General features: G+C 41.3%; 1 protein-coding gene across 11 annotated transcripts; it reads right to left on the bottom strand.

Moving 5' to 3' along the window:
- Positions 1–10,464: 10,464 nt before the first annotated feature.
- LOC111245614 (uncharacterized) lies at positions 10,465–24,738 on the bottom strand. Of its 11 annotated transcripts, XM_086992425.1 has the most exons (7): positions 23,962–24,738; positions 23,540–23,603; positions 23,127–23,297; positions 22,292–22,939; positions 20,826–21,008; positions 17,451–17,722; positions 10,465–10,609 (listed from the first exon to the last, which is right to left on the bottom strand). In XM_086992425.1, exons 1-4 carry the CDS (start codon positions 24,018–24,020, stop codon positions 22,688–22,690), a joined length of 546 nt encoding a protein of 181 aa, XP_086848551.1. In that variant the 5' UTR covers positions 24,021–24,738; the 3' UTR covers positions 10,465–10,609; positions 17,451–17,722; positions 20,826–21,008; positions 22,292–22,687. The 11 variants fall into 11 exon arrangements, 1 of the variants encoding a protein (XP_086848551.1); XR_015329891.1 differs by lacking the exons at positions 20,826–21,008; positions 22,292–22,939; positions 23,540–23,603 and having other exon boundaries at positions 23,850–24,722; XR_015329899.1 differs by lacking the exons at positions 22,292–22,939; positions 23,127–23,297; positions 23,540–23,603 and having other exon boundaries at positions 17,461–17,722; positions 23,865–24,717.
- Between the last annotated feature and the right edge of the window lie 945 nt (positions 24,739–25,683).

Below are 25,683 nucleotides of genomic sequence, written 5' to 3'. Positions count from 1 at the left end.
TATATATATATATATATATAGTCTAGTTATATAATGGATTCAATCGGTCCCAATGGAGCTCTCAACAGGCATGTAAGCGTGTGAGCATATTGCAAATACTGATATCGAACATCTTCATGATTTCCCTCGAATTTTTTAGGGATGACCTTTTACGTCTAGCTAATTAAGGTTAGAAAAATAGAAGAAAATAAGGTAAGAAAGAGTAAATTATTGATGTTACAGTGACCAATATGTTTTAATGAGCTAATATGGATTAGAAAAAGAAAAACTTAAAGGGAGTAACGTTGAATAAGCATCTAAATGGAGCTAACGTGTTTATCCGCGTCTATCAGTGTTAGTGTTGTCAGGTCTGTGCGAATTTTCCTTTAAGCACTAGGCGTTAAGAAAGAGATGTTCCAGTTCAAACTCTAGTTGTAGTTACGGATATCTTCTTCGCTTATAAGGCCTAGCCGAGAGCTGCTAAATGATACTATAGAATAGCTTGCTACTTGGACATTTCTGGCAACCTCTTACCGATACGGCAATTATTGGGTGTAAATCTGTATTGTGTAAAGTTTCTCACAAGCTTATGGACGGTTTGATATAAAATTAATTTCTATGATGTTGCAGCGCTGATTCTTCGAACGGCCATGCGTCACACATCCCTCAGTGAGGTCATATAGATCCTTGGCAGGGTGAGCTCACTGCAATCGTTGTCTATAGTTGATGCCGTGTAGGGAAAATGTTGATATATCCGATGTAAGAAGCGTTTGTGTAGCGTTACGGTAATATTACTAATGCCAGAATTTTTTTTCACCGACTAATGGCCAGCGGTTTTCCGAGGTCGTCTTTCCTTTTTTTTTCTTTGTCTGTTTGAAATAGAGACAATGAACCATTTGTCTATGCTTGTTTTTTCCTGTGACCTTTGCGTGTTTTTGATGAAACTAATTAAGGGTATGAGCAGCAAAATTGTGACAGCCTAACTGGCGAATACAGAAATATTGTAGGGCAATATTTGTTACGCCGCTTTGGAGAATATGACGAACTCTATTGTTAAAATAAGGCCCAAAGTGCGATAAAAAAAAATAACTGAAAATCTATCGGCTTTTTCTATACTGACGCATACATTTGTTTCAAAGAAGACACCCTTATCAATGACGGGACTAATTTCGTTTAATGTAGCCAAAGTAGACGGTGCGAATTCAGGAAGCAGAGAAATGGTCCAAAAATTTACACTGTTTGATAATGGTAATGGCACCATTTTAAAGACTTCAAAGTAGGAAAAAGCAGCTTGTTTTATAACCGTGCGCGAATTAACATCCTGACCTTGGTACCATGATTTGCCTTCTCATTACTTGGCAATGAGCCACACGGATCATTTCATTCATTCGTCTGGCCCTCTTTGAAATCTTCATTGTCCTGCTAAGCCTATTTAAGGGTTTTTTGGCCTGCGGCACATATAGTCGAATTAGTTTGAACGTTCTACATGATTGTTCGTTTCCACCTTTCGGCTGACGTTTCCGGACTCGACGGATAGCAGCTCGTCATTGCCATATCTTACCTCCGTTGTATTCGGAGCAATGCTAGCTTTTCCACACGATCCAGCATTCGAGTGTGCAATAAATATCGCTGCCCGTCAAATTGCTGCTGCTGCTGCTGCTGCTGCAAAAGCGGTAATGTCAGCTGCGAAATCGATAGCAATACGCACGACAAGGGCAAGTAGGGCTAAGAGTATCAGAGAGACAGATGGCCATGATAATAAGGTATCTAACCAGGAAGTGTGTGTGCAAAACGGAAAACAGAGTTTTTGCGATATATTGACAGCGGCCGTAGTAATAATAATTTGTCTTAAGTAGAAGGTTAAACAGAGCTGAAATAGGGTTTGACATTGTTTTGATCGCTAGCGTCGTCACCGTTGTCGTTGATCTTTGGCCGCAGGTGACGGTAATTCGTTGGCACAGATGACACAACAGAAGCCATTAAGCGCCGACATTTCATAAGAATATGAAATAGATGGGCATGAAGTTTCCATGGTATGATGTCCGGTTGCTTGACTTTCCCCTAGTTCTGGAGACAGCGACAACGATGACACGCATGGCTTTTATGACGGCTCTAACGCATTAGCCCCCTATTACTTACAAGACGTAGACCCCAAGTAAAAGATAGAAATATTATATATATATATATATATATATATATATATATATATATATATATATATATATATGTTAAACGAACATCTGCATGGTGCCAAAAACCTCGAGTGTGGCAAACATGAGTTGCATAAGGCCTGTTCGTACTTGACATTGATCTGTTGTGCTGAAGGACGTTGCAGCACTCGACTGGGTGCAGATGTGAACGCGATCTCAGCAAGTTTCAATTAGCTTTCGACGCTTCATTAGTCTGATATAACAAGGAGCCAGTATGCCTGCGACTACGTTTCGAGTATAACCAATGTTGAGCGGATGACTTGTGATGGGTCAGATCCTGGGCAAGACATTCCAGGTCAAAAAGATTCTAATTCGCTTGGGAAGCCAGTTCATCTTTATTTGCCGAGTAATTATTCATTAGCAAGAGGCAGTTATACACGTAATGATCCACTTGACAGGGCTATGAGCTGAAACAAACTTGTTTTATGCGGCTTCCGCCGGACGTATACAGCCATATTTTCAGGAGCTGCACACTTTCATACATATCGATTTTATCGACATAGGATAGCGGCCGGCGATTCGCTTCAATCCGTAGCCAGCTAACAATACGTTAGGTCAAAGCGGTTTTCTCGGGAGTGGATGGGATAGGGTGGAACGATGTGCAACCCCACATCCTTAACTATTCCAGATGGAAGGCTATCACCAAGCGCCAAATGTACCTGCTGTCGCGGAATAAATAATTAAATGTTAAAATATTCAGCTTTTTTAAGGATGCTTTTTACTCCTACCGTTTCATCGCCTCACTCTTGACAGCAAAATGGTAAACCAAGAGAGCAAGAGGATCGAGTTAACATTGCTTGTTGAAAATCCCAGAGAGTCTCAGTATGCCTGAATGGCCGGTACAATTTAACTGCTCTGAAAAGAGGCTGAGGAGATTGGGCGGCGGCCTGGAAATCTCCGCCCTATATGAGTAAGGTGTCGAGTATAATAGTATCAGCTCTACTGCTATCTATAGCAGCACCGAAGAGGAGTCAAGTAAAAATTGTTAGTAATGCTGAAGGTGGTGACGACAATAACGATGGCCCAAGATGCGGTAGAAGTGTACAAAGGAACTGGGGTCGGAGTGTTAACGAAGAAACTGGGTTGAAATGAGGCGGATGACTGTATGTTAAGGCGGGTTCACAGCAACTTATTCGCGTGCTCAGGCCAGCTGCCGGTGGGCAGTGTGACTATGGGCGGCGCTTCGACCTGCCACAACAAAACGAGAGGCTCAGGAAGAAAGACGCGCTGAAATCCTTAGGCCCTTATTAGTACTATTGTTGCTGGGAGTGGCAATGCCTTTGATATATGGTCGTGCTCATAAGGGTTATCCTGACAATGAGAAAAGGTTTAAAGTGCGACCTAGCAGCAGCGCTGATGGGTGGCGCGCTTTTATATTTTTAATTTACATTCTTATCATAACGAAGGTTAGAGAGGCGGGCATTAAGGTGAATGAGTAATTGAAATTGATGAATGTAGTCAAAGGACCGAGTGAGCGAAACGACACGAAAGGCCGGCCGTTTTTTCCGCGCGCCACTGGCGGGGAGGGAAGATCCGCATATCCGCCGTTGGTCATCCATCCGATTATCCGAGTAAGAAAACTCGAACGACGTTTGTCCACTGGTCGTCGTCTGTCAGTCAGTGAGCCGATCTATCGGGTCGATAGCTTCACTAAAAAGACCAACCTTTAATTGGGACCCGCTTATTATAGGCTGCTTTCGTCTCCCTAGTGTACCGTTGAGCAGAAATTATTCTTACTCTGTCATGCGTTGTGCTCTATCGCATGAATTTCTATCTAGGAAGATCTTTATTACTCAGCGGTTATACATATGGAATGCGCCCTGGGAAACAGAAGGACCGAATTAATTTCTCTAGACTTTTGTTCGTCTAGAGTTGTATGAACACAGAACCTATACAATTGTTTGCCTGTTTAAACTAGTTAAGACTTGCAAGATATCTCTAAATTTTATATGACAGGTCTTGTAAAAAGTTGCTAATGAAGTATTTGCGTTACCTTTAAGGAGAAGGATACTCTTGCGACCGGGTTGACGTTCCGTATTGAAACTGAGTTTCTTCGTTTTTTACGCGACTGCAAACTCCTTGTTGAACGATTAATTTAGATAAATGTTCACCTTGATCCTTTTGAAAGCAGGGGCTTTTGTGTTTTGTTGCTATGTCGTGCACACTTTGCGACACGCTTTCATTTCTTTGGTGATCATTTATATCAAAACATCGTACGTGTCAAAAAAAAAAAAAGCCAACTTACGTTGCAAAGGATTTCTTGCAAGGTGCGAGAGATATTTGTTGTGGGTAAATGTGCAACAGTGTAAAAAACAGTGAAAGCACGATTTAGGCCTCTGTGCTTGCTGTATTCAACGGAGAAGGGTAGAGATCAATGAACTTTGTGAAGGACTATACAAACGAAATAACGCTCATACGATCCACATTAAACAGACTCTACGTTCTCGCATACTTTTGCCGTTACACCTATAGAAGTCACATAGTAATGAATAAAGGTCCAAGAAACGACAATTCGAAAATTTCGATGCTGCCAGCTATAATACGCGGTTCGGGTACAGAGCCGCGCCTAGAAAACGTAACACATACCAAGTTCTTAATCAATATAAGATCATATTTATTTACTTACTAGACAAATAGAGCGGTAAAAAATAATAAAAAAAAAAACTTCTATGATAAAGTTTTGTAGAATATACTTCAACGAATTATTCTGACCCATTATTATATTACAACCTATTATTAGATCTCGTATCCCTGGCCTTAAACAATGTATTGCGTTCCATTATAGCGCTAGGCTAATTAGTAGTTCGTCCAGGTATTCCTGTTTCAAGACTTTCGTATTCCGTTCTAGCGTGACCTCGAGATTTTGGCTTATCTTCTACGAGGAGACCCTTCGTAGGCCCTTGGGTCCCTCGTGAGTATCACTTGAGTGTATCTGCACTATTTGTATGCATGGATCTAACGGTCAAAGTAAAAGACTATCGTGAACAGTGAAAATGTACTCCTCAACCATATTCCTTAATACTTCTGCCAAGCTATCAACGTCGCTTGAAAACATGTAAACGGATACACCATTGTCAGGAAGCGGATAGACTGCTTTGGGGAGTTCCCTTTGCGCGATCGGTATCGGTTCGAGAAGATCAAAGGCCGGGCGAGATTTCTAATGCGCATCAATGTTAAAAAGGATAAGCCAGTTTTAGCTACAAAAGAATATTGCTACAAAAAGGAATAAACGTATTTTTGGAAAAAATGCAAATGTTCATTAGAATCATAGGAAGTCTACGCTGATCGGTTGATCAAAAAGGCATCTGAGTGCAAACAAAAGCTTTTCTCCAGTGGAGTACATTGTTGCAAATGCGGTACAGAAAACGCTTATTATACCGTTATACGAGAGAATCTTACAGATACGACATCACAAGGCGTGCACTGCTACCCTCACAATAATTCTAATAGTATCCTCCGTCGATGCCTTAGTTATTACAGCTTTGGTGGGAAAACAACCCGTTTAGAGAACTGTAGACCGCAGAAGATGCCAAACAAAAAATTCAAAAGGTCCATACAGCAGCAGAGGCCACCTGAGGAGAAAAAAAAACTGAGAATTTACATAAAAAAGAACGAAGCACAGAATCGAGTAAAACTTTAATGTCTACGTCAGGTTGAATTAAACGAATAGACAAGTGAGAATACAATCCTCTGTTTGTCATCATGTGCCGTATGTTCACGTAAAAAGGATCAATTTCTCATCTGTGCCCAAGAACGAGTTCAGCAAGCTCTTTTTAAAATTATAGGACGTGTGACGGCGTGAAGAATGCGACCTAATCTAGCGTTCTACCATAAATAAAGCGAGTTGGAAGACAACAGTACACACTGTGCTGCAATTAACAGCGCCAATGTAGGAAATAAACGTTTTTGGTTAGAATGTGTCTAGGAAGTTAGGTGATCATTTTTTTCTTGGAGGACCAATTACTTCTGTCGAATGGCAAATAGAAGACCGTTTGGTATACTAACAGAGGATTCACCTGTGCAGCGAATGATCAAAAACCATACATCGAAAACGAGCCATATACACTTACATACACATACATAATCCTTCGAGGCAAGGATCGGGATCAGGTGAGGTGTGCGATAATAGCTGGTGTGATAATGTGGGGTAATAGCTTTCGATTAGGGCGATCCGAACGATGCAAGATTGTCTTGACAAACGCGTGCCATCTCTTCTAATGCAGGGAACATTTTAACCAGGACTATTAAACTACCTAACATATATATATATATATATATGCAGTAGCATTCGTACCCTCTCCTGTGTAAGCCGAATATTTGAAGCAGCTAAGTGCTCGAGTATAACATCAATGCTGAGCGCTATCGGCTCTGGCTAACGCTAAATTTTCATTAAAAATATTTATCTAGTCGTTTGGTATGCTTGCAAGCAGGCCAAGCAGCGCTATAGATGACAGTGGAGAGCCGGGCGGGAGGATGGCGCCTCCGTAAACAATTCGAGAAACGCAACCAGAAGACGAAATTGTATTTCAAGTTACCGTTTTTTTTTTTTACGGTAGACGTTCGTACTACACCGCATAATCGCTCATAGCATTTAGAAGCTGAAGGCGACAGGGGGGTGACCGGATGAAAAATTGCATGGCCAAAATTATATATGAATACCTTGTTGTGTCGTTCGCCCGTTCGCTAATCATGGTGTCAAGGGCTTGAATAAAATTTATGTCAGCTTAATAAAATATCTTCGCGAAGGTCTTGAAACCTTTTGTGTCTGTTTTTAGGTTAGAAGCTTGAATAAAAGTGCCATTACTTTAGCAAGAAAATACAGTAGCCTATTGGGAACTTCATCTGGGACGTTTGCGCACCATGAACATAAAACATTCAACCAAGTAGGAAATTCACAGTAAAAACTAGATGCGATCCAAGATTCACGCACACTTATGTGACATGTAGGCAGTTATGAGCCCCTTTGGAGATAATCTACATATACGTAATAATACTGTTACCTGAAACATTGCAGGGTGGGAAAAAGTATTGATCGTTTCTGTAGCTAGACGGATTTAGGTCGCCTACGCACCACGAGGAACATTAGCTCTACATTGGTGTCGTTCAATGCTAAAATTGATCAGTAGTAGATGTGCGAGAACTTTTGGGGTATTTTATTTAGGCTAAAAAAGGTCTTGAAGGTAACTAAAATCCGTACAGACGCGCTATATTTTACAATTTTATTACGATAAAAATACAAATGCTGTCTGGGCTTGTAAAAAGGTTGTGCTGTTAATGTTTAGCCTTCGCTATGGGAACGAATAGCTAGAAGATGGCCCTGCCCTTGCCGTTCCGGAAATTTCGATGCGAAAGATTCTTCTCGTAGCGATCGGCCAATCACGAAAAATACCGATGACATTATTACGAAAGTTTAGCGCGACCTTTACGTAAGTAGCTATAATACTACCGATGGGTCTTAGGCCATTTGGAAAAAGCTGGCTACACAGAAATGTTTGACGTACGAATCGTCGCCGAGTTGGCTCGACCGTATTCCCAGCTACGAAACTCTACGAAAACGCAACGAAACCAAATTGTTTTTATGCAGTGAAAAGTGGGTTATATTGTACGACAATAATGTATAAGCAAAAAAAAAACGTGTCCCGCAACCTGTGCTGATGCCCGGGCTGGCACCAAAGATGATGCTCTTAAGTGTTCGGTGACATTGGAAATGAATCGTTGCCGTCTGGCAAGCTAATTGATTCGTACTTTTGCCGTCAATAGTTAAGAAGAGTACAATAAACCGTAGGGAAACTCAGCCGGAACTAGTGGGCGAAAAAGGCGTCGTCTTCCCTCATTGTAACGCCGGACCACACACACACATATTTTGTTGAACGAACATGGACAGAGGATTCGAATGCACTAGTTGTCCCAGTTTCTCGCTTAGTAACCCAATAGGTAAGAAGGCATTATGGATCATAGACGTTTTCTCCTTTTCTGCCCGATAACTGGCTCACCTAACACCAACCGATTAGCCTGTATAAACGTTTCCTTTGCAACCTGAACAAGCTGTACCAAACTCAATTGTAACAAAAATAAATAAGATTTTGGTTAGCTATTCTTTGCATGAATAGGAGAAATTCAGCGGTTGTTCTCCTATCTGTAATATTTATCTATTCTATTTTTGATAAATTTATTGTTGCAGAATTTTCGTTACGACCAAATGCGGTCACTTTACGCTTCTTCAACTGGGATGTATTGATAGGACTTTGAAAAGTAGTGATCGGTCCATATTTTGCCTCCGTTGTCAAAAAGCAATACGCATCGGAAAAAATCTGTCACAGTAAATTATCACATGAGTGGCGCAACTAAAATTTACTATGCTAGATTTTCCGCTAGCTGGCTTACTGTATTTGCGGGCGAATTGGCTTAAACTTTATAGCGACGATCAGTGCTGGCTTGAAACACGTTCAAGTTGGCCTAAACTTTCGACGAAAAGGCTTCAAAGGACAAATTATCTACTTGGTTTAGTGGAGGTATGTGTAATGAACGCATTTCTTTTTAGCTTAAGAACTATCCTGATTTAAACAAATGAAACGCATACAGATTAAGGGAATAGAAGAACTCCGACGGACTTCGATGATTCGCCTGTCGTAGCGGGCGCCATTTTTGATCTATGAAGGAAGCCAGTTTTTTCTAAATAATAACTAAACTCGTCACAGCGAGAAGTAATTCCTTTTTTGCCCCAAAGTTGACCCTTTACTCGACGCCCACTTTTCGCGTGGCTTTTGAAAACTCCGCGGAAGACTTGCAGCAAGCAAATTGGGAGGCCTTTAAAAGAGTTTAGATCTTAAGAGACTAAAAATTCACTAAAACGACTCGAGAGCCATTTGAGACACTCAGATCTGCTGCATAGAAACGGCCACTTTGAGAAAAGGATATTTACTGCTAACTGAGCCGTTCAGAAAAGCCTCAACGGTTAGTCTTTTTTTTTTTTTTTTTTTCTTTAGAGATTTTCAACATCTCTCTGCACCTTTCGTACTCACTGGACGTCTTGGACTTCTACGTCATTGTTTGTTAACGCAAAATTTAATTCAACTTAACCCAAATAACCCCAAATTTAATTCCGCTGGGTGTATGTGATGCTTTACGAATATCAACCTACCAATATCGACTGATCCACGGTTGCAATTAAAACATTATTTGTAGATAGAAAATGGATGGTTTAGATCCAGAACTGTATGAATGGCACTTGTGGTAGATGCAGAACACTTTGTTGAAATATGTTTTTATTTCCGGATTTAGATGCCCCATCCTGTACCCATGTTCAGCTATTCGTGGCTTGTTCGGAGAGTCTATCACATCGCCTTGTCTATGCAAAAGATTATATTCCTATAGTTAGAAACTGGTTTATTCATAGCTAGCACAACGGCCGTCGCTCCCAGCGTTGATCAACCCAACAAATCGCCAGAGAAGGTTAAATCGCAACTATTCTAAATTGCTAACGATAGGCTCTTTCCAGGGGCTTATCCTTTTCTTAGCGGTTCACCTTACGTTCGCTTATTACGTCAACGCTAAACGTTAGCTCGTTTCACACATTGAACTGGATTTCGTGCCGCATTTCTCAAGTGACATACTTTCATTAACATCTTTATCACTATGCGGTTGTTTTTCAGTTATACAACATCAATGAACGGCCAGACTTGGCACAACTAGAGGTTGGCGCTTCTGCGATAAGTGGATAATTTTTCCTCGAGCTCAGCTTCGTCGGCCTGCCACAATAGAAGTGGTTCTATTTTATCGCAAGCGGTTGCCTACCTGTCCCTTAAGTAGTTAGTTTAAGCACCATTCGCATCTCTCGCTGAATTGCTCAACTTATCTAACGTTGACACCGTGGTCGTCGTAGTTGTTTCGAAGTTACCTTATCGAAGGTAGACCAAGTCAGACCGTTCGCGATGATTGGAAAAATTGAATCTGAGGCGGGTCGAATCGGCTATGCATTAAGTTCGTTTTCGCCAATAAAAATTCTCAAAGCTAAAGCAGATAAGACGTACTTGGCCGTTCGAAAACATTGTATATGTTCCCAGACGGTAAACGATCGCTGTGCCGACGATAGTTTCCAATCAACGCAAGCAGCGGCAAAAGTAAAGAACTTCAGATCGTTCTAAACCTCCGAATCAGGAAAGCTTATCAATCGTGTGGAGCTAACAGAAAATCTATGACCGTAAATGCTCATGTTTCTCCATAGTACATTCTGATCGCATCTTATTATGAATGTACACTACTTAGAGAAACCAAGTTCACTTGATCAATAATTTATAATAAATTTATTTCGCTTTGGAATTGTTTTACTTAACGGTATTTAAAGTTTTATTTATTATTTAACGGCGATATACTTGAGTGATTTTCAAAGCTGAACCGTTGCGTCTGTCCAATTGTCTTACCTGAAATATACAGATACATGGTTTTCAATAATAACTTAGCGAGCTGCATATTTATTATAGCGCATCGTTTTAATAGCTGGCAATGAAGTCAGGGTTTAGCCCTAACTTGTCGTTTTTTTTTTTTAATTTTGAGCGTCGTTACGGTAACCTAGCCCATTGAAATTACGTGAAATTTTTTTATTTATTATTATTTTCGGAAAATTCTATAATAACTGAATTCTACAAAATCAGAGTGACTACAATACATATACCGTTTAATAGATGATCTGTAAATAGTCGTCTTTGTGTTTTAATTCCTTTGTATATATGCGACCCGTTTATGGTATATCTATTAAGGTTTTTTCGTGTGTTATTATGCATAGTGAATATATGTACTATAGTGTATGAAAATAAACGTAACAGTATTTAATGTTAAGCGACAAATCTGTATTGTAAGTTTTCGCCGATGTTCTTTATGCGCAGAAGCCTACGACAGAGAACCCAGCCTACTTATGCGGAGTAGTAAACAAAAAAAAAACATGTCGCATGTTCGGCTATTTAAACCAACCACCCGAAAATATATTTCGATCTCAACAAAAAACAAGCGCAAGAAATATCTGGCCGTCCAATGGAGAAGGACCATTTGAATCGGATTCTTTGAGCCGGAAAATTAACCCGTCTTCTTTCTTTTATAAAAAGATTTGTTTACTTAGCAAGACATTAAATAATTGTATTCCTAGAATGAGCGAAACACTTTAGTAACTCAAGTTTATGACTGTTGTACGGGTCGTAATAGATGCCCATAGTTACCTCTCATGGCTATTCATTAAAAAGCCACATACGTGGAGCTTAACTTCAAATGGCTTCTGTGAACCAGAAATGGTAGCGGCTGTCTTATTGTATATTTAACCCGCTTTGTTCGTTAGCTAATTGTGTACTCTCCAATCACTAAAATCAAGTAATTATTATGGGTTAAACAACTATTGTATGATAAATCTTCACGCCGAGTAGTAGGACGGCGCACTTCAATTTCCGCTCGTCATTCCGCATTATCATTATACAGGCAACTCGATGTGCCGTTTCCCTATAATGGCCTGTCTGCCTGTAGACCATCCCTCCATATGATAGCTGCTGCCGTCGGTCCTACCGATTTTTTTTGCCCTAAGTTTTAGCTGTCGGCATATGCATCGCCAGCGGCAATAGCAGCCCAGGTCCAGCATCACCCTACTTGTCTCAATAGCTATTAAAAACATTGTAGGATAGGAATAGCAAACGAAAATCCAATAGGTGCTGTTACTTTTCCCTGCGTTTTATTTCTCTATTTTCTAAACAGGTACTGCTATTTATTATTAGTTTAAAATAATTAGCATCGGCGTGCAATCGAACGACGGGGCCTTTTGGCGCTGCTCTGAATGAACTACAAGACAGGTCTGAGACTAGTTACAAGAAGAAGCAAACAGTTGTCCCGCACGGGCTCTATGTGCCATGCATGCGCTAGCATGTGCCATGCACCCTTTCTTCCGCCTCTTCATAGCTTTTCATAGAATGAGTGTCACCGTACGATTCGCCATTGGCGTGAGACGGACAGGCAATATATGGGAACCAGCAACAGTAAGTGGAGGATTGGCTATTTGATATGCGCAAGCATTTACAAACGACGCCACTGTGCCAGTACTAAATTGCTGAAGGGGGCAAAGAACTATAGACATTAAGACCAGTCTAATGCAACTATCGTCTGTAATGGTCTGCAGATAGACACAAGAGCTGCGTCCCAATTTTTGCGTACGGTTGAATGATTGCTGAATATAAAAATGGCACCAGCGCAGATGGCGTCACACTTTACGACGGGACTCTGAAATGGATTGAAGTTTAATGACATTCAAAGTGGCTGATGGGAAATACTCTAATGTAATGGCTTTGAGGTTGAAAGGCCGAAGGTTGAAGCGTCGAGAATAATATAAGATAATAAGGACCCCTTACATCGGCTATCAGCTAAACGAAACGCCTGCGAAGACGCGTTTGTCCATAGCAATTGAAAGTGTACACGTGATACACCAATTCGAGTGACGGCCTATCCGTCCATCTAAACACACACACTACATGCCACGGTGCGACCTTAAATTGCGGTACAATATATACCCTGACGTCTAGCTCGCTGAGTTAGGGCCTGAATTTTATCTCATTCTACTGCGGGGTACATGAGGAAGCTGTTTAACCTTTTGTCACTACAGGGCTTAGCCAATTGCTCTAACTTAACTCGCTCAGTATGAGAATCAAATAACGACCTGGGCATGGTAGGGCAGTAATGAGATGGTAAGAAACTGAGCAGATACCCAAATTATCTATTGCCAGCTAAAAGGCAATCCACTAGATGAGACTGACATGATTAGAGAGAATCCTTCTGATGGAAAGCCTTTGCCACTGGCTAATTAGCTAGCTTTAAGTATATACGTATAAGGATAAAACGCAACCTCAGATAACTTAGTTACATGATAGCTGGTATTTGAAGGATGGAAAACGATGCAATGAGCCCTAAGATTAGGTAACCGGCTCTATAAGCGTACTGCAGGAAACTATAATCATTCGGGCATAAACTATAATAAACGGTAATCGAGCATAAACCTCCTAAAGGCATATTGTGTGAGTATTTGAATAGGGTGTCAAAAAGCCAAACAAATTATCAATCGTGTACCCTCTATGAGTAGCAATAGAAGCGCTATCGTGTTGCATAGTCAGGCGTTACTACTGTCACCGACAGGAACCCTGTAATGGATACCTAAACAAATCCATTTCGGCCTTAAACAATATGTCTATCAAGCTTGAACTTGTGCCAGTTGTCCTTAAATTGTTAGACGGAAATCGACTTCGTTGGCGATGATAATAATGTTTTGGTCACGCAGGTTTCATACAACGTACAGTCCTGCTTTGACAGTAAGTTTCGTTTGAATCACTGCATCAGCCAAGCCCTTACTCAATATTGTCCTTCGAACACAACACGCTAGGTACTTTAGCCGAATCACTCGCATATCAATTATCTTCTCACTTTTAGCTAGCCTTTTTCATACTAATTTGCTTCAGTTTAAACGCTTTCAGTGTTAAATTTAGCCTCTCGAGCAACCTACAGCTGAGCCATTAGTAGGTCGAATGTAAAATGTCATTGAAGGCCAGTAAGTTTGGCCTAGGTGTTCGTAAAGAGGAGTCGACGTGCCTTGAAATACGTGCTGTGTCAGCTTAGGAGGTATGTAGCCGAGTTAATTCAAATCTTCGCTTCCGGCTGTCTTCGTTTTCCTTTCTGTTGTTACTGTGCCTTCGCCGTTGAACACAAAGGATCAACATAGCAAGCGGCGATACAAAGGAGACTATTGTCGCCGTTGCATTTTCTGAACGCTACAGTTACAGCTATAACAAACGTCAGGATGATTATGATTACACCTTTTAAGCTTTCGTTGTGTTTGTTTGTGTGTGTGTGTGTGTGTCTGTCAGTTTACTTGTATATAAGCCAGCTGATATGTAAGCAGCATATGGGTGTGATTTAATCACCACCGAAAGAGATTACCAAGGAGGCTTATCTCATAGACGCTCTCAAGCGGCACAAACGGCTTAAAAAGTCGCATTTTAAGCAACAGCGGACGATACCGCTCGGCCACGGGTACTGAGAGAACCGGTCTTATGCTGTCAGCGGCATTTCAAACCGCGAGAACGATACATAGACCTGCATAAGAAATCTGCTATACGTGGTTTTAGGTATATGTGTATAGATGGTAACGAGTTAAGATAAGTAAGCAGCATCTTCTCGCGCTCGCGTCCCCACCAAAATTTCAATTTTTACTACGTAAAATTCTTACTTTTCTTTGGATAATTAAATTATCGTTTACGTCGTATAGATGAAAATGGATCGTTATTTTTGCATGCACACACAGTTCTCTTTATTTTAGTAGATATGTGTAATAGCTTGTAAATTGATTTCATGTACATGATCAATAAAATGCAATAAATTGAACCACGTTGCTTTATATATATATATAAGCAAGCAGGTGCATCAAACCGGAAGGGGCTGCGTGTGAAATAACAGCTATCGACACCAGAAGACTACCGGCGTAAGGTAAATCGTCTGGTCAAAGATAACGGCTTTCTTTTTCAAGGCTTGGGCTTAGTAAATGCACCTTCACTTCTGCATATTTATCTGCTGAAAAGGTTATGTAAGCTTTATCGAATGTCAGTCCATTGACTAAACACCGGGAACGGAGACGCCTACTTGAGATACAGGAAACACTCCTTATACGAAAAGGACATATTTTTACATCTTTGAAGTGAGATTTCGCAATACCTGACGGAGCTGCTGTTAACAACGGATTCCTACGATCTATCACAGATAAAGAAATCTCGATTGCATTTTATCACTTTATCGTCCATCTGTTAAACAGAAGGCAATTTTATCTGGAACGTGCACAGAGGAACTTCTTCGTAAGGTTGTTAATACTGTGCTATCGCTTGCAGATGTATGTATCTTAAAAATTGCTATTTGCACATGGAAGAATATGCTCCAACCTAACATAAATCAAGTACCACACAGGTAATCCTGTATAATGCTTAGGTATTTCAGGCTAACAGAGCGTATTGCTGCAGTGACGGCGAACGGTGGACGCAGGCCGAAAAAAACAAAAGCCAGCTTGTTTCGATGATTGTCCATTAATTCTTAAATCACGGCATTGAAAATGTTCACTATCATCGTGGGTTGTTTGTATAATTATTAGAATTGAGCTTATGCCATCGTTTCGAGTGAACTCGTGCGCTTCAGTCTATGGGATGTTATAGCCAAACATCAATTATTTTTAGAGTTGGCCATTAAATACAATGTGATAGCCTTAGAAAACTCCCCTACTTCTATGAATAGCTAGGCACACGTTCTGCACGCTCTAACACGAAGCGATACCGTGCTCATTGAGGTTATTTCACAGTGATGGTATCTACCTCCGGAGCAGAGAGCTAATAATAGAAAGTTTTGCATTTAGTAAGCAAGCCTCAGGTAAACTCTGACTATCAGTACTGTCTAATTTTTGCAAAATACTCTGCCTTGCTCCTTTCAAGTTACTGACAAAAGCAGCATATAAATACTAATTCTACCGTTCCAGACACGAATAAAATGTTTGCGTTCGTTCGTCTTTCGGATCCCGAACTAGAGCAACGATCCCATTTTGAACAGTGGTAATTACCCTATTATCTGCCCCTGTATCAGAGGTCGCAGTGATTTATTCGCTACAAGCAACCCATCCCTATTGATATTTTTGTCAAGTTAACTGAAAATGACTGATCTTGTAATCTTGAAGAACTTTTCGGCTGACCGAATGCTGCACGCCATTGTACAAGCTATAACTGAAAGTGTGTCTCTTAATTAATAGCTTTGATATTTTGAGACAGTTAGGTTGAACGAGGCAAGGTTTCTATATATCAGATAGGATTAACTTACTTCACCTTAGATTTCCGACGATTCGGGATGATTTACAATCTACGCCTAACTAATCTCAGTGGAAATTAATCAGGTAATACCGAGCTATCTAGCACATGCTCATGCTCGCCATATTTAGTCGAGCACGATGCCATTTACCTATATCAATTTAATTAAAGGACAGAATTCGGTATTTGTCAGGTGGCGCTTTCCATCAAATAAAATCACACCAGCTATTCCTTTTTCCGCTCATCCAACCGCACAAAAATAACCTGAAAATATGGGCCGGTGTTTGATACATGCGCAATTTTAGCAGCAAAAAACTTGTTATCAGTAACCTACACCAAAGTTTCAATATAACTTGGAAATAAACTTATCAGAATACCTATGTTTCAATGTAAACAGTTCAATACGTTCGATGTGAACGCGGGATTAGTCACTACGTGTCAGTCTCGTTGTTGACAGGTATCCCATAGCAAAGCTATAGTGATAAGCGTCCATATATTACTCAATCGGTGCTGCGACTCCAGCCGACCGCCACAGTCACTAGTGGATCTTTACTCACAACGATTTCCAAAGAAGGCACCTGTGTTCGTTTTCTTTCACAACTATAACACCTAGGTACACGTTTATCGGACATTATTTTTATTGCTAATTATTTAATAGTGATCTCGGAATAACTATTTTTTCGTTTACTATCAACTGCTATCGAAGACCAAATGTCAATGTTTCGTTTGCAGCATGTTTCGGGTAGAACAAACAAACCAATATGGCAGCTCATTAGGCCATTGAGCTCTGGCTCCGCACTAACGTTTGTTTACGATCCTGTTTAACTGTAACTCCCGTTTACGGTCTACAGTCTCGGAACATAGTCATCGTGGACCGTACACCTCCTACATAGCACACGTCCACAAGGGCACGACAATCACCCCGCGTCATCTTTCTATTCCTATATTAATTGCCTGCTAAGTTCAACATACCAATCTGTATGGATGTGAGCGAACAACCAGCCGAACGATGTCGGCTCACTTGACTTCTCAGCGAACGGCAACGTTCAATTCAGGACTGCTGGGGTTCACCGTTTCCTCAAAGTCCTGAGGCACACGTGTTGGTCTAGGTTCGAACCCGGGCATGAACATACTTCGTTTTGTGCTGGGAGAATTATCTGATCGAATGTTTTACGGCAGTGTGAGATGTGAAACTCAAAACGTTTAGCGTTAAACTGTACGGAAGACTTATAAGGGTGATGTGGTATTTCACTGCCAGAAATTTGAGCACAGACCTCATTATTTTTTGTAAAAGAGAATGGTTTACTACGTCGGTCCCTCTCTGTTCCCTGTCTCTTTCGACACACAAGGAAGATGAGGGAAAATGTGCCGAAGAGAGCTATTGAGAATAAGGCACGGTTTTACGTACCACGACTTACTGTCCAAAATCAGGCCATTTTTTTTGACGGAATGATCTCTGACGGATTCGGCGTGCGTGTACCTCCATTTTTGTTCCAGTCGCTTAAATGACCTTCGAACTCAATCGTAGCAGCAGAAATCGGCCCTGCTTTAGTTTTCCCTGGTCGTCTTAAGCATGTTTGCCTTTGGATTTTTCGAGGTTTAATAAGAAGTAAAAGTCACAGCTGAACAGGCTGTGACTTTTACTTCTGAACTGAAGGCTCAGGCTGAGACTGAGTTTTTCTGTAAACAAAAAAAAAGGCAAATCACGCCAATGAAGTGTGAGTGGTGGAGTTTAAAAGTTATAACTTGTTCTGTTGGAATTCGAGACTAATTTGGCGGACAATGTCACACAATTTTTTGTAGTACAATCACTTCTTGATTCTTGACAAGTTCTTGATATTTGAAAAATTCAGTAAAAAAGAGATTCTGACCAGGATTTTGCATTTTTTCTTGGCTTAAACCCGCTTTCGAAGCAACGCTTAGGCAACAGTACTTTTGTATCTTTGTCATACTTATATATACATAGCTCGTCGCGTATAATGAGACGTTGAAGTAAATAAACTGCTCTTTGGTTGTGTTAAGATCTCGACGACACAACTGTTGCTGTCTCTGTCCTCATGTTAATACAGTAGGATATCTGCCTACTAGAATTAGGACCACATGGTAGCCTAGGTTCGAAGTCAGACGTGGACACAGTTCGTTTCGCGCTAGCAGAAAGCCGTCTGAGATAACGTTCGAGACAACTTACGGACATAAAACTCGAAATGTTCATCGACTCGTTGACGCCTTTGCGTTTGTTCAAATCGAGCTTTTTATCGTATCGTCAATGTTTTTCAATATAGTAGCATTGTTTAGACTTAAGTTTAGTATGTGATATCAATAGGCGTAATTTACGATTAACTTTTGTCAGTAACTGACAAGGCCAGTAGACAGACCTTTGCGCAATTTGTGTTTTGATAACTGAAACAGTTCTGCGCCTCGTAGTATATCGCAACTGGCCATCTGGGCCTATCCTACTAATATATTGTTTATGCGAGCTAAAATCAAGATGAAATTTGTCGAAATTCCATGTTTCTAACTTGACACCATTAACCGCCTAAACATACAATATGGGCGTGAGTCACCTAATGTGTTCAATTAATCGCACGAAAGATACAAATCAGGAAAAGAAAAGGTTTAAAAACATGATTAGTCGTTAAGCTCGTAGATTAGCGGGCTCAGTTTTGAACCCTACTACAGAATCTTGACGTCAACTTCAGCTTCATTTGTTAGAAGGGCTTCAAACTTGTCCTTTTTCGATGAGTAATCGTATGTCCCCATAAATGGGTAACGTACTTGCCCACTAATTTCAGAGAAACGCGATGGTCAAGATTCGAAAGCAGTAACATACGCGCTGGGAGCCAGCCATCAGATGGAAGGTCTGACGGCGGCGACGAATGTAAAACTCGAAACCTTAAGTTAAGACAATACTATGTAAGCAAACGACACGAGCGTTTACTACCTCAACGTTCTACATCAAATGTTAGACGATGCTTCTTTTTGGTAGCTTCGCGGATCTGTTGTGCAATTCTTGAACTCAACCTGTTGACTACCCGAGGATTGTGGATTTTCCTCTACAGTAACAATGGATTTTTTGTGACCATAGTCAGCTTTTGATAGAATACTATTCTGTAGCTTATTGCGCAAATGTTGTCATTATTATCTTTCGTGCTTTTTTAATCACATACGTATTTCGGTTTTCGGTAAAAATTATCACTGAAACATTTTATGATATGTTTATCGCGGTTAAGCTCGTTCGTTTGCAACGGCCGGCATTCTAAAGTCCAAATAGATAAGGTAGTTTCTGTTTACAGCTGATGAACAACTACCCAAGAAAACCTCTAATAATTATGCTGCTGTTAAAAACCACGAGACTTGAGCCGTGTCTCAACACAGATCGAAATACTACATCTAACAGCATTAAGCCTGTCGATGGCCTTATTTCCCGATGGCCGAAGATCGTGTTTACCCTGCAAACTATTTACACAGTTGTTTGTCAAACATTTAGCGATCATAAATGCACAAGGCGTCATCAGGTGGGGATCAACAATTTAATTATATCACCTTTTGACAACAAAGGTAGAAGCAGAATACGGTAGCTATATAATGTTGTGACTATTTCATCAACATTAAGTTACGTGTAATCATTTTCGACTCGTGCGTTGCTTCGTCGTCCCCATATACAGTTAACTCCATAGTCTCATAAGTCGTTAGTTAGGTACTGTTTTATGTCGATATATGTTACTCGCAAAGATTCCGCTTCTCCCCTGTGACAGGACGTTTCAATTTATTGTTCTCTTTTTGCACGACTAGGAATAAGCGTGAAGAGGAACTGATGCTAGGGCCCAATTTGGGCAGTAAGCTCTGCAAGAACGGGCGACATTACGATGGCGACGAGATATCGCCGTCCCGTCACTGCTAAGACAACAATTACAAGCTGAAAACTATCCCACACGTAGCTATAATATTTTATGGATTATGCTTCTTTTGAAATCGTTTTTCCTCAGTGATATAGTACAGCCAATACATCCCTACGTCACCTTTTTTTTTTTTTATCAGTTTAAGTAAACTCTTACCCATAAAGAATGTAGATTGTGAGTCAATAGATGGACGCTTAGCTGTCATGTTATTATATTCAAACTATAAAAACTTAGTTTTTTGATACCTTATATGTGACAGATAGTTGTGCTGCGCGAACAAGGGCACACCAATATAATTGCCAGATATTCGACATATGCGAAAAAATACACATTATGTTTAGATACAAATGCAACCTGGCTCAACATCTTCAACGTGTTTGTGTTATATCTAATCCTGTTTTTCAACCCGCGCGTCCAAGATCGCCGTTGGGCGTCATACAAAAACATCGTATTGTCAGGGAATTCCGAAAGGAAAGAATTTCCAGTTTGTTTTTTTCCATTAACGTTTCGAGGAAAAGGTACATTGCCATTATGAGCTTGTAGAGGCTAATACCTCCTTGCACTCTGCACGCATTTAGAGCCAACTCTGCACTATTTATATTCATATTTATATATGCCTTTGGGATACCGTTTGCTCTCATTAGACTAATCGGGATAGATTCCTTTAAATGAAGCTCTCGAGCTGTTGGTAGTGACGCGTGAAATACTGGCGCTATCTAAACAGCTTCCTTGCGACAAGTTTATCTTCAAATAAATAAACAATGAAAGAAACGAAAAGCCGTCCCTTGCAAAGGGGGCCGCTTGCCGCTGCCGCTCTAGCTGCGAACATCTGCGGCGGTTATTGTCACGCTGCCGCTGAACGGGGTAAATGGAAATAACGATACCTTCTCGTCGCTGTCAGACGCCGTCAGGACCAAAGTGAGTTAGTGCGGTTCAAGGTGAGAGGCGTAGCAGATGAAATGGGATCATGTCCTCGTAAAGATGCTTGTTAGACTGCTTCGTCGCGTTCCAATGTTTGCCTTTGCCCTCCATCCCTGCTGGTACTTGCAGTACCAGCAGGCGCATACCTAGAATATAGAAACCCCCAGGGCTAAGGAGAATGCTAGAAAACACACAATATCGCTGTGCCTCTTCCTGTTTATTTTGACCCTCTGACTAGAGCGATGTCAGCTTGATTCGGGAGGACTGTTATATTCCATAAGCATGCGAAAAATAGTTGGTCTAACGGCTCCTGTTTCTCGTTGCTTTTCGTCATTGTTACATATAGGGCAAAGCAGTAGCAGGCAACTATTTTGATTCTAACCAACGGCTGACGTTGACAAAGTAATAACAGCTACAGACTTCTTGGTCATACAATCCTAATCTTTAGCAGCCTTCTATGATCATTATCATTTATAATCGTGCCTATGTAAATAAACTATTATTCATTGAAATTTAGCAATTCTAATAATTGAAGATGTTGGTTAGAAATGTTGTAGCGAAGCGTCGAAAACGCCATAGCATCCCCTGTATCGCTTGAATCGAAAAAACACTCCCCGATAAAGTTTTGAACTTTTAGCTAATAATAGCAAGTATATAATGTAAATGGTTAAGTGCCAACATCATGCGGAATACTGCGTGCTGTTTCAGACAATACAATATATACTGGCTGGCTTGCAAGCAACCCAGGTTTTAGCACGCATAGCGGCCTGGCCATACTTCGAATGATCATTACTACGTGTTATGGAGGGTGATCGCGATAAGCAGTCGATACTAAAGATCATAGCGAAAGCCACTTACGAAGCACCCGTTGTAAAAAGAGAAGCTTCCTTTCCAGAAACCATGCCATGAAAGAGTTTGTTGTTGTATTTACTGCGCATGAATGAGTAGTACCTCTTTGTTTTGACATAAACGGTACTTTTTCCCTTCATGATTGCTCTCCATTTTCATTGCTTGTTTTTCCGTTCTCCCTATTCTTTCTTTTAGTGTACTTCAATGCAAAACATATGAATAGATAACCATTAATTTTGCTTGCCTCTTCAATCTGTCCACCTGCTTGCCGGCGCATCTATTTATATGCGTCAGCAGTTGTGTACGCTATATCTACTACGGACAGATTGTTCCTTTTCTCTGTTATCTGTTCGATTTGAAGGCCGAAAGGTTATTGCAACACATACAGGACTAGGCTGATCGCGTACAGCCAGACGAGCAAGCACGCTCCGATGTTTGAGAGAACATTATGTAAGCGTCCACGCTCATTGTTACCATCAATGCGTCGGTGGCGACGGCCATAGGTGTATGTAGGCGCACAATGTAAAAACGTAAACCTCCTCCCTTCAACTCTGCTTACCTCATTTTCGTCAATGCCAACCTTTTTTTGTTTCGTTTCCTCGGGCAAACGCAGGACGACATCGCGTTTTCCCTTCGTTCAGTCGCCAGGCTCGTTTTTTGTTTGTTTTTATCATCAATAGGAGGGAGCAGCAGCGACAAACAATGAACGGGCCAACGAAACGTGTCGAGCAAAGTGTGCTCGATTATTTTACGTCACAAGATGGTCGACCACACGGTCTTTGTGCTCGTGAACGAAAAGCAACTAGAAGACAAACACCGAATAACAGAACGAAAAAGGCTGATCTGATAATGAGACTAATAGATGGCTGGCGACCAAACGAACACAGCGAGAGAAATAACGTTTGAGGAGAAGATGTGCTATGATGACGAATGCATGCCGACGTCCATAAATAAACAGGCGTTGATCAGCCGTTCGCTAGCTCGTGATAGCTGACAATGACGTTGGCTGATGCTTCCAATTTTCTTCGCCACAGACAGAATTAGCGTTCCTGCTGGCACCAGCAGCCAAGGCCAGTAGCGACGACAACGGCATAGAGATCGAAGCGAGCCCTAATCGGCCTGGGTTATAACCATCGATACACACCAGCCGTACGGAGATAGCCAGCGGAGTGGCCAGCAGTAATAGACGCTTGCTTATAATAATGGCAATCAACTCGGTCTGTATACACTAAGACGAAATACATTTCTATTATTAATAAGTTAGGTGGCTTTCGTGGCAAAGAACAAATCCAAAAAACAACTTGGATATGCATTACGTGTGAGTCCTCTATACCAAATATAGTAGGAGGCTAGTCAAAAGCAGGGAAAAACGCTTGTCAAACGTAAATCAAGGCCAAACCCTCGGCCGACCTAACCTCTTTTCGATGAAGGATTGTTGCTTGGCTAAAATACGTTTCGCTCGTGATCGCGAAATGTTGGCGACGGACTCGCGGATCAGTTTTCGAACGAGGTAGCATGATCGTTACACAAAAACGTGCTTTTTCTTCGGTTTGACCGCCATGCTCCACGTTAGATATTGTCAATGGCTGGAAATAAGACAGACCTCTAATGCTAAATAGAAGATACGCATTGAACTTTTTGTCACTTATGAATCAAACGGAGGCCTTCAGGGAGAAACTGTGCATATACTTGTAAAGATCACCCATTAACCGTAGCTACGATTTTTCTGTTAAACAAACAGTAATGAGATAATGACACGCTTGTAGAGTACCTATTGCATTGAGGTAATGTTTATGGGCACTATGCTTTTGTCTTACTACGAACCTACTTTTGCGTGCAATTGTGAGGTCGAGCATATTGCACAGGAACAAGATTGCTTCTTCAAATAATAACTACAAATGTAACACGGCACCGAGATTCCTTTTCAGACAATACTTATGCATAACAGCAAAAACGTTTTTATATTAAAAAATTTCGACACTTAACTAAATTATATAAGTTCGTAAAGCACAACATCCTTCTAAAGAACACTACGATTCTGCACGGAAGCTTCTAGCTTCCTAGCAAAAGCACTAACGCACATCGAAGTGAATTATAAACATCTAGTTGTGTTTTGATGAGCTATGCATTTCACTGACTGTGATGAAACTAACGTAGGATGCATATACACGGAGAGTAAATGTAAACAAAGTCATATCGCGTATGATCTTCCGTGACCTTTCGCGAGATCCGTGGCCTGCACACACTGACCTAGGGTGCACAGAATGTTCGGCGTGCCTCATTTTTGGACGACCTACGCTCACGTACATCTGCAGAAACGGTCGGACATATGTTAATTCGTCTGGGTGTCTGCTGGCGATATCACTTCCTCTCAGTTTACGCTTTATAGAAACGAATTAGAGTGCGATTGTGACATTTGTTGCAATTTCACTTTCAGTCTCGTTCATTACCCTTTCTCGGGCTTCGTACGATTATTAACGACCGCAAAAGGCGTAAAATACCGTCAAGCTATTCTCCCTTCTCCCTTGCCAGTACCCTTATTAGTCCTTTCGCATTTCCTGATGATCCGCGCTTCACAGCTGCATCGTAAAACGTCCGTTAGCCAGACAGCAAATCCAGCGCAGGCACGCCATGTTTGTCGGCCGACTACCAGGCGGCCTGCTGCATGGTAGAGTCAGCCAGTAACTGCGGCAGGAGCAGCAGCAGCGGCAGTAGCAAAGGCCCTACCCTGCTAAAGGTGGCGGCACGTGACCGGCCTGAAGAAAAGCTAAGAACTAGAACGTGAGGACAACTTGTGGCCCGTGTGTGATGGTAATGGTGCAGCTGCTGTTGCTTCTGTGGGGTAGAGCATCAAACGCAAAACACAGCGACGATGCGTCATTTGCAGAGCGAATCGACGATAACGAAGATGACGACGTACAAAATATGCGGGCTAACAATATGCGGGGCTCTGCAGAAGAGAAAGTGGGGTATGCGAAGACCGAGAAAGAACCACAAAACTGGAGGGAACGATCATCCAACGCGAACCTTGATAGAAACCGTAGTAAACGTATGTGACTTAATCAAACTCAAAACGCAAGACTGAATAGGATTGAGCAGACTGGAGCTGAACCGGTGTCTGTAGAAAATGTTCCACAAAGTCTTTGCCCTCCTATTGGTAGCAAGCGAAGGAACGACGGTGGATGGTCGCAGGGTTAGGATTGAAAAGCCAACGTTTGACGACGACATCTGAACGAGGCTTTGTCAATTCCGCCCAGCGAAATGAGAATGGAAATACTGTGTCTTCTCCATAACACCATAAAATCTCGACGAGCATCGAGCTACAGGGTCTACTGAACTTTTTTTTGACGATCAACATTTTCCATCGTTGCAAATCCATACCAGTCTACTGTCCCAGGGAGAATGAGCAGAAAAAAGAAGGCGCCCTAGAAATCTGTACGTTATTTGGACGTTGGTGGCAATAAAAGAACGCGTAAAAAGATCCCAAAGAGCAGCGCCCTTCTCACCTAACAGGGTCAATGGTCATTGAATCTTTGATAGCACTTCGGACGCCTGAGTTTCGTTTGTAAGTTATTCCATATCAACGTATAGACGACGCATAGTTGGGCGCCATGTGAGAATCAGATTTCGTATTGTATATGATAGTACATTAAGCAGTTGTTGCCTGATTACGGTTAGGACAACACACTAAGACCATATATGGCTGGGTTCGTAAAAAATGAAAGTGGAGGCTCGAAAGCCAACTGACAAAGAAATACGTATTAGGTAGAATATCGATTCGAGAAGGTACAGATCCTTTATGCCTGTCGGCCGATTCGGTCAAGAGAAGTTGGATAGTCGTCGGCCTGAGCAAGCGTGAGCCCATGAATAAAAATGGCGCCAGACAACTTGGTGGTCTCCAAATTTGACACATCATACAGTTATTACTCAGAAAATTTCCATGCTAACCAAAGCTATAATAAGGAAAAATTA

This window comes from Varroa destructor, unplaced genomic scaffold (genome assembly GCF_002443255.2).
Source record: "Varroa destructor unplaced genomic scaffold, Vdes_3.0 BEIS01000001.1, whole genome shotgun sequence".
Lineage (NCBI taxonomy): Eukaryota > Metazoa > Arthropoda > Arachnida > Mesostigmata > Varroidae > Varroa > Varroa destructor.
The sequence above is the reverse complement of the archived record's forward strand: the minus strand, read 5'-3'. Positions and strand labels throughout refer to the sequence as shown.

Coding starts and splice junctions, on each gene's coding strand:
- LOC111245614 (XM_086992425.1), bottom strand. CDS start 24,020: ATGTACGTGAGCGTAGGTCGTCCAAAAATGAGGCACGCCGAACATTCT. Junction 23,604..23,961: donor GAACATTCTGTGCACCCTAG/GTCAGTGTGTGC, acceptor TTACATTTGTAG/TTATTATTTGAAGAAGCAAT. Junction 22,940..23,126: donor CAATCCTTCATCGAAAAGAG/GTTAGGTCGGCC, acceptor ATTTCGTCTTAG/TGTATACAGACCGAGTTGAT.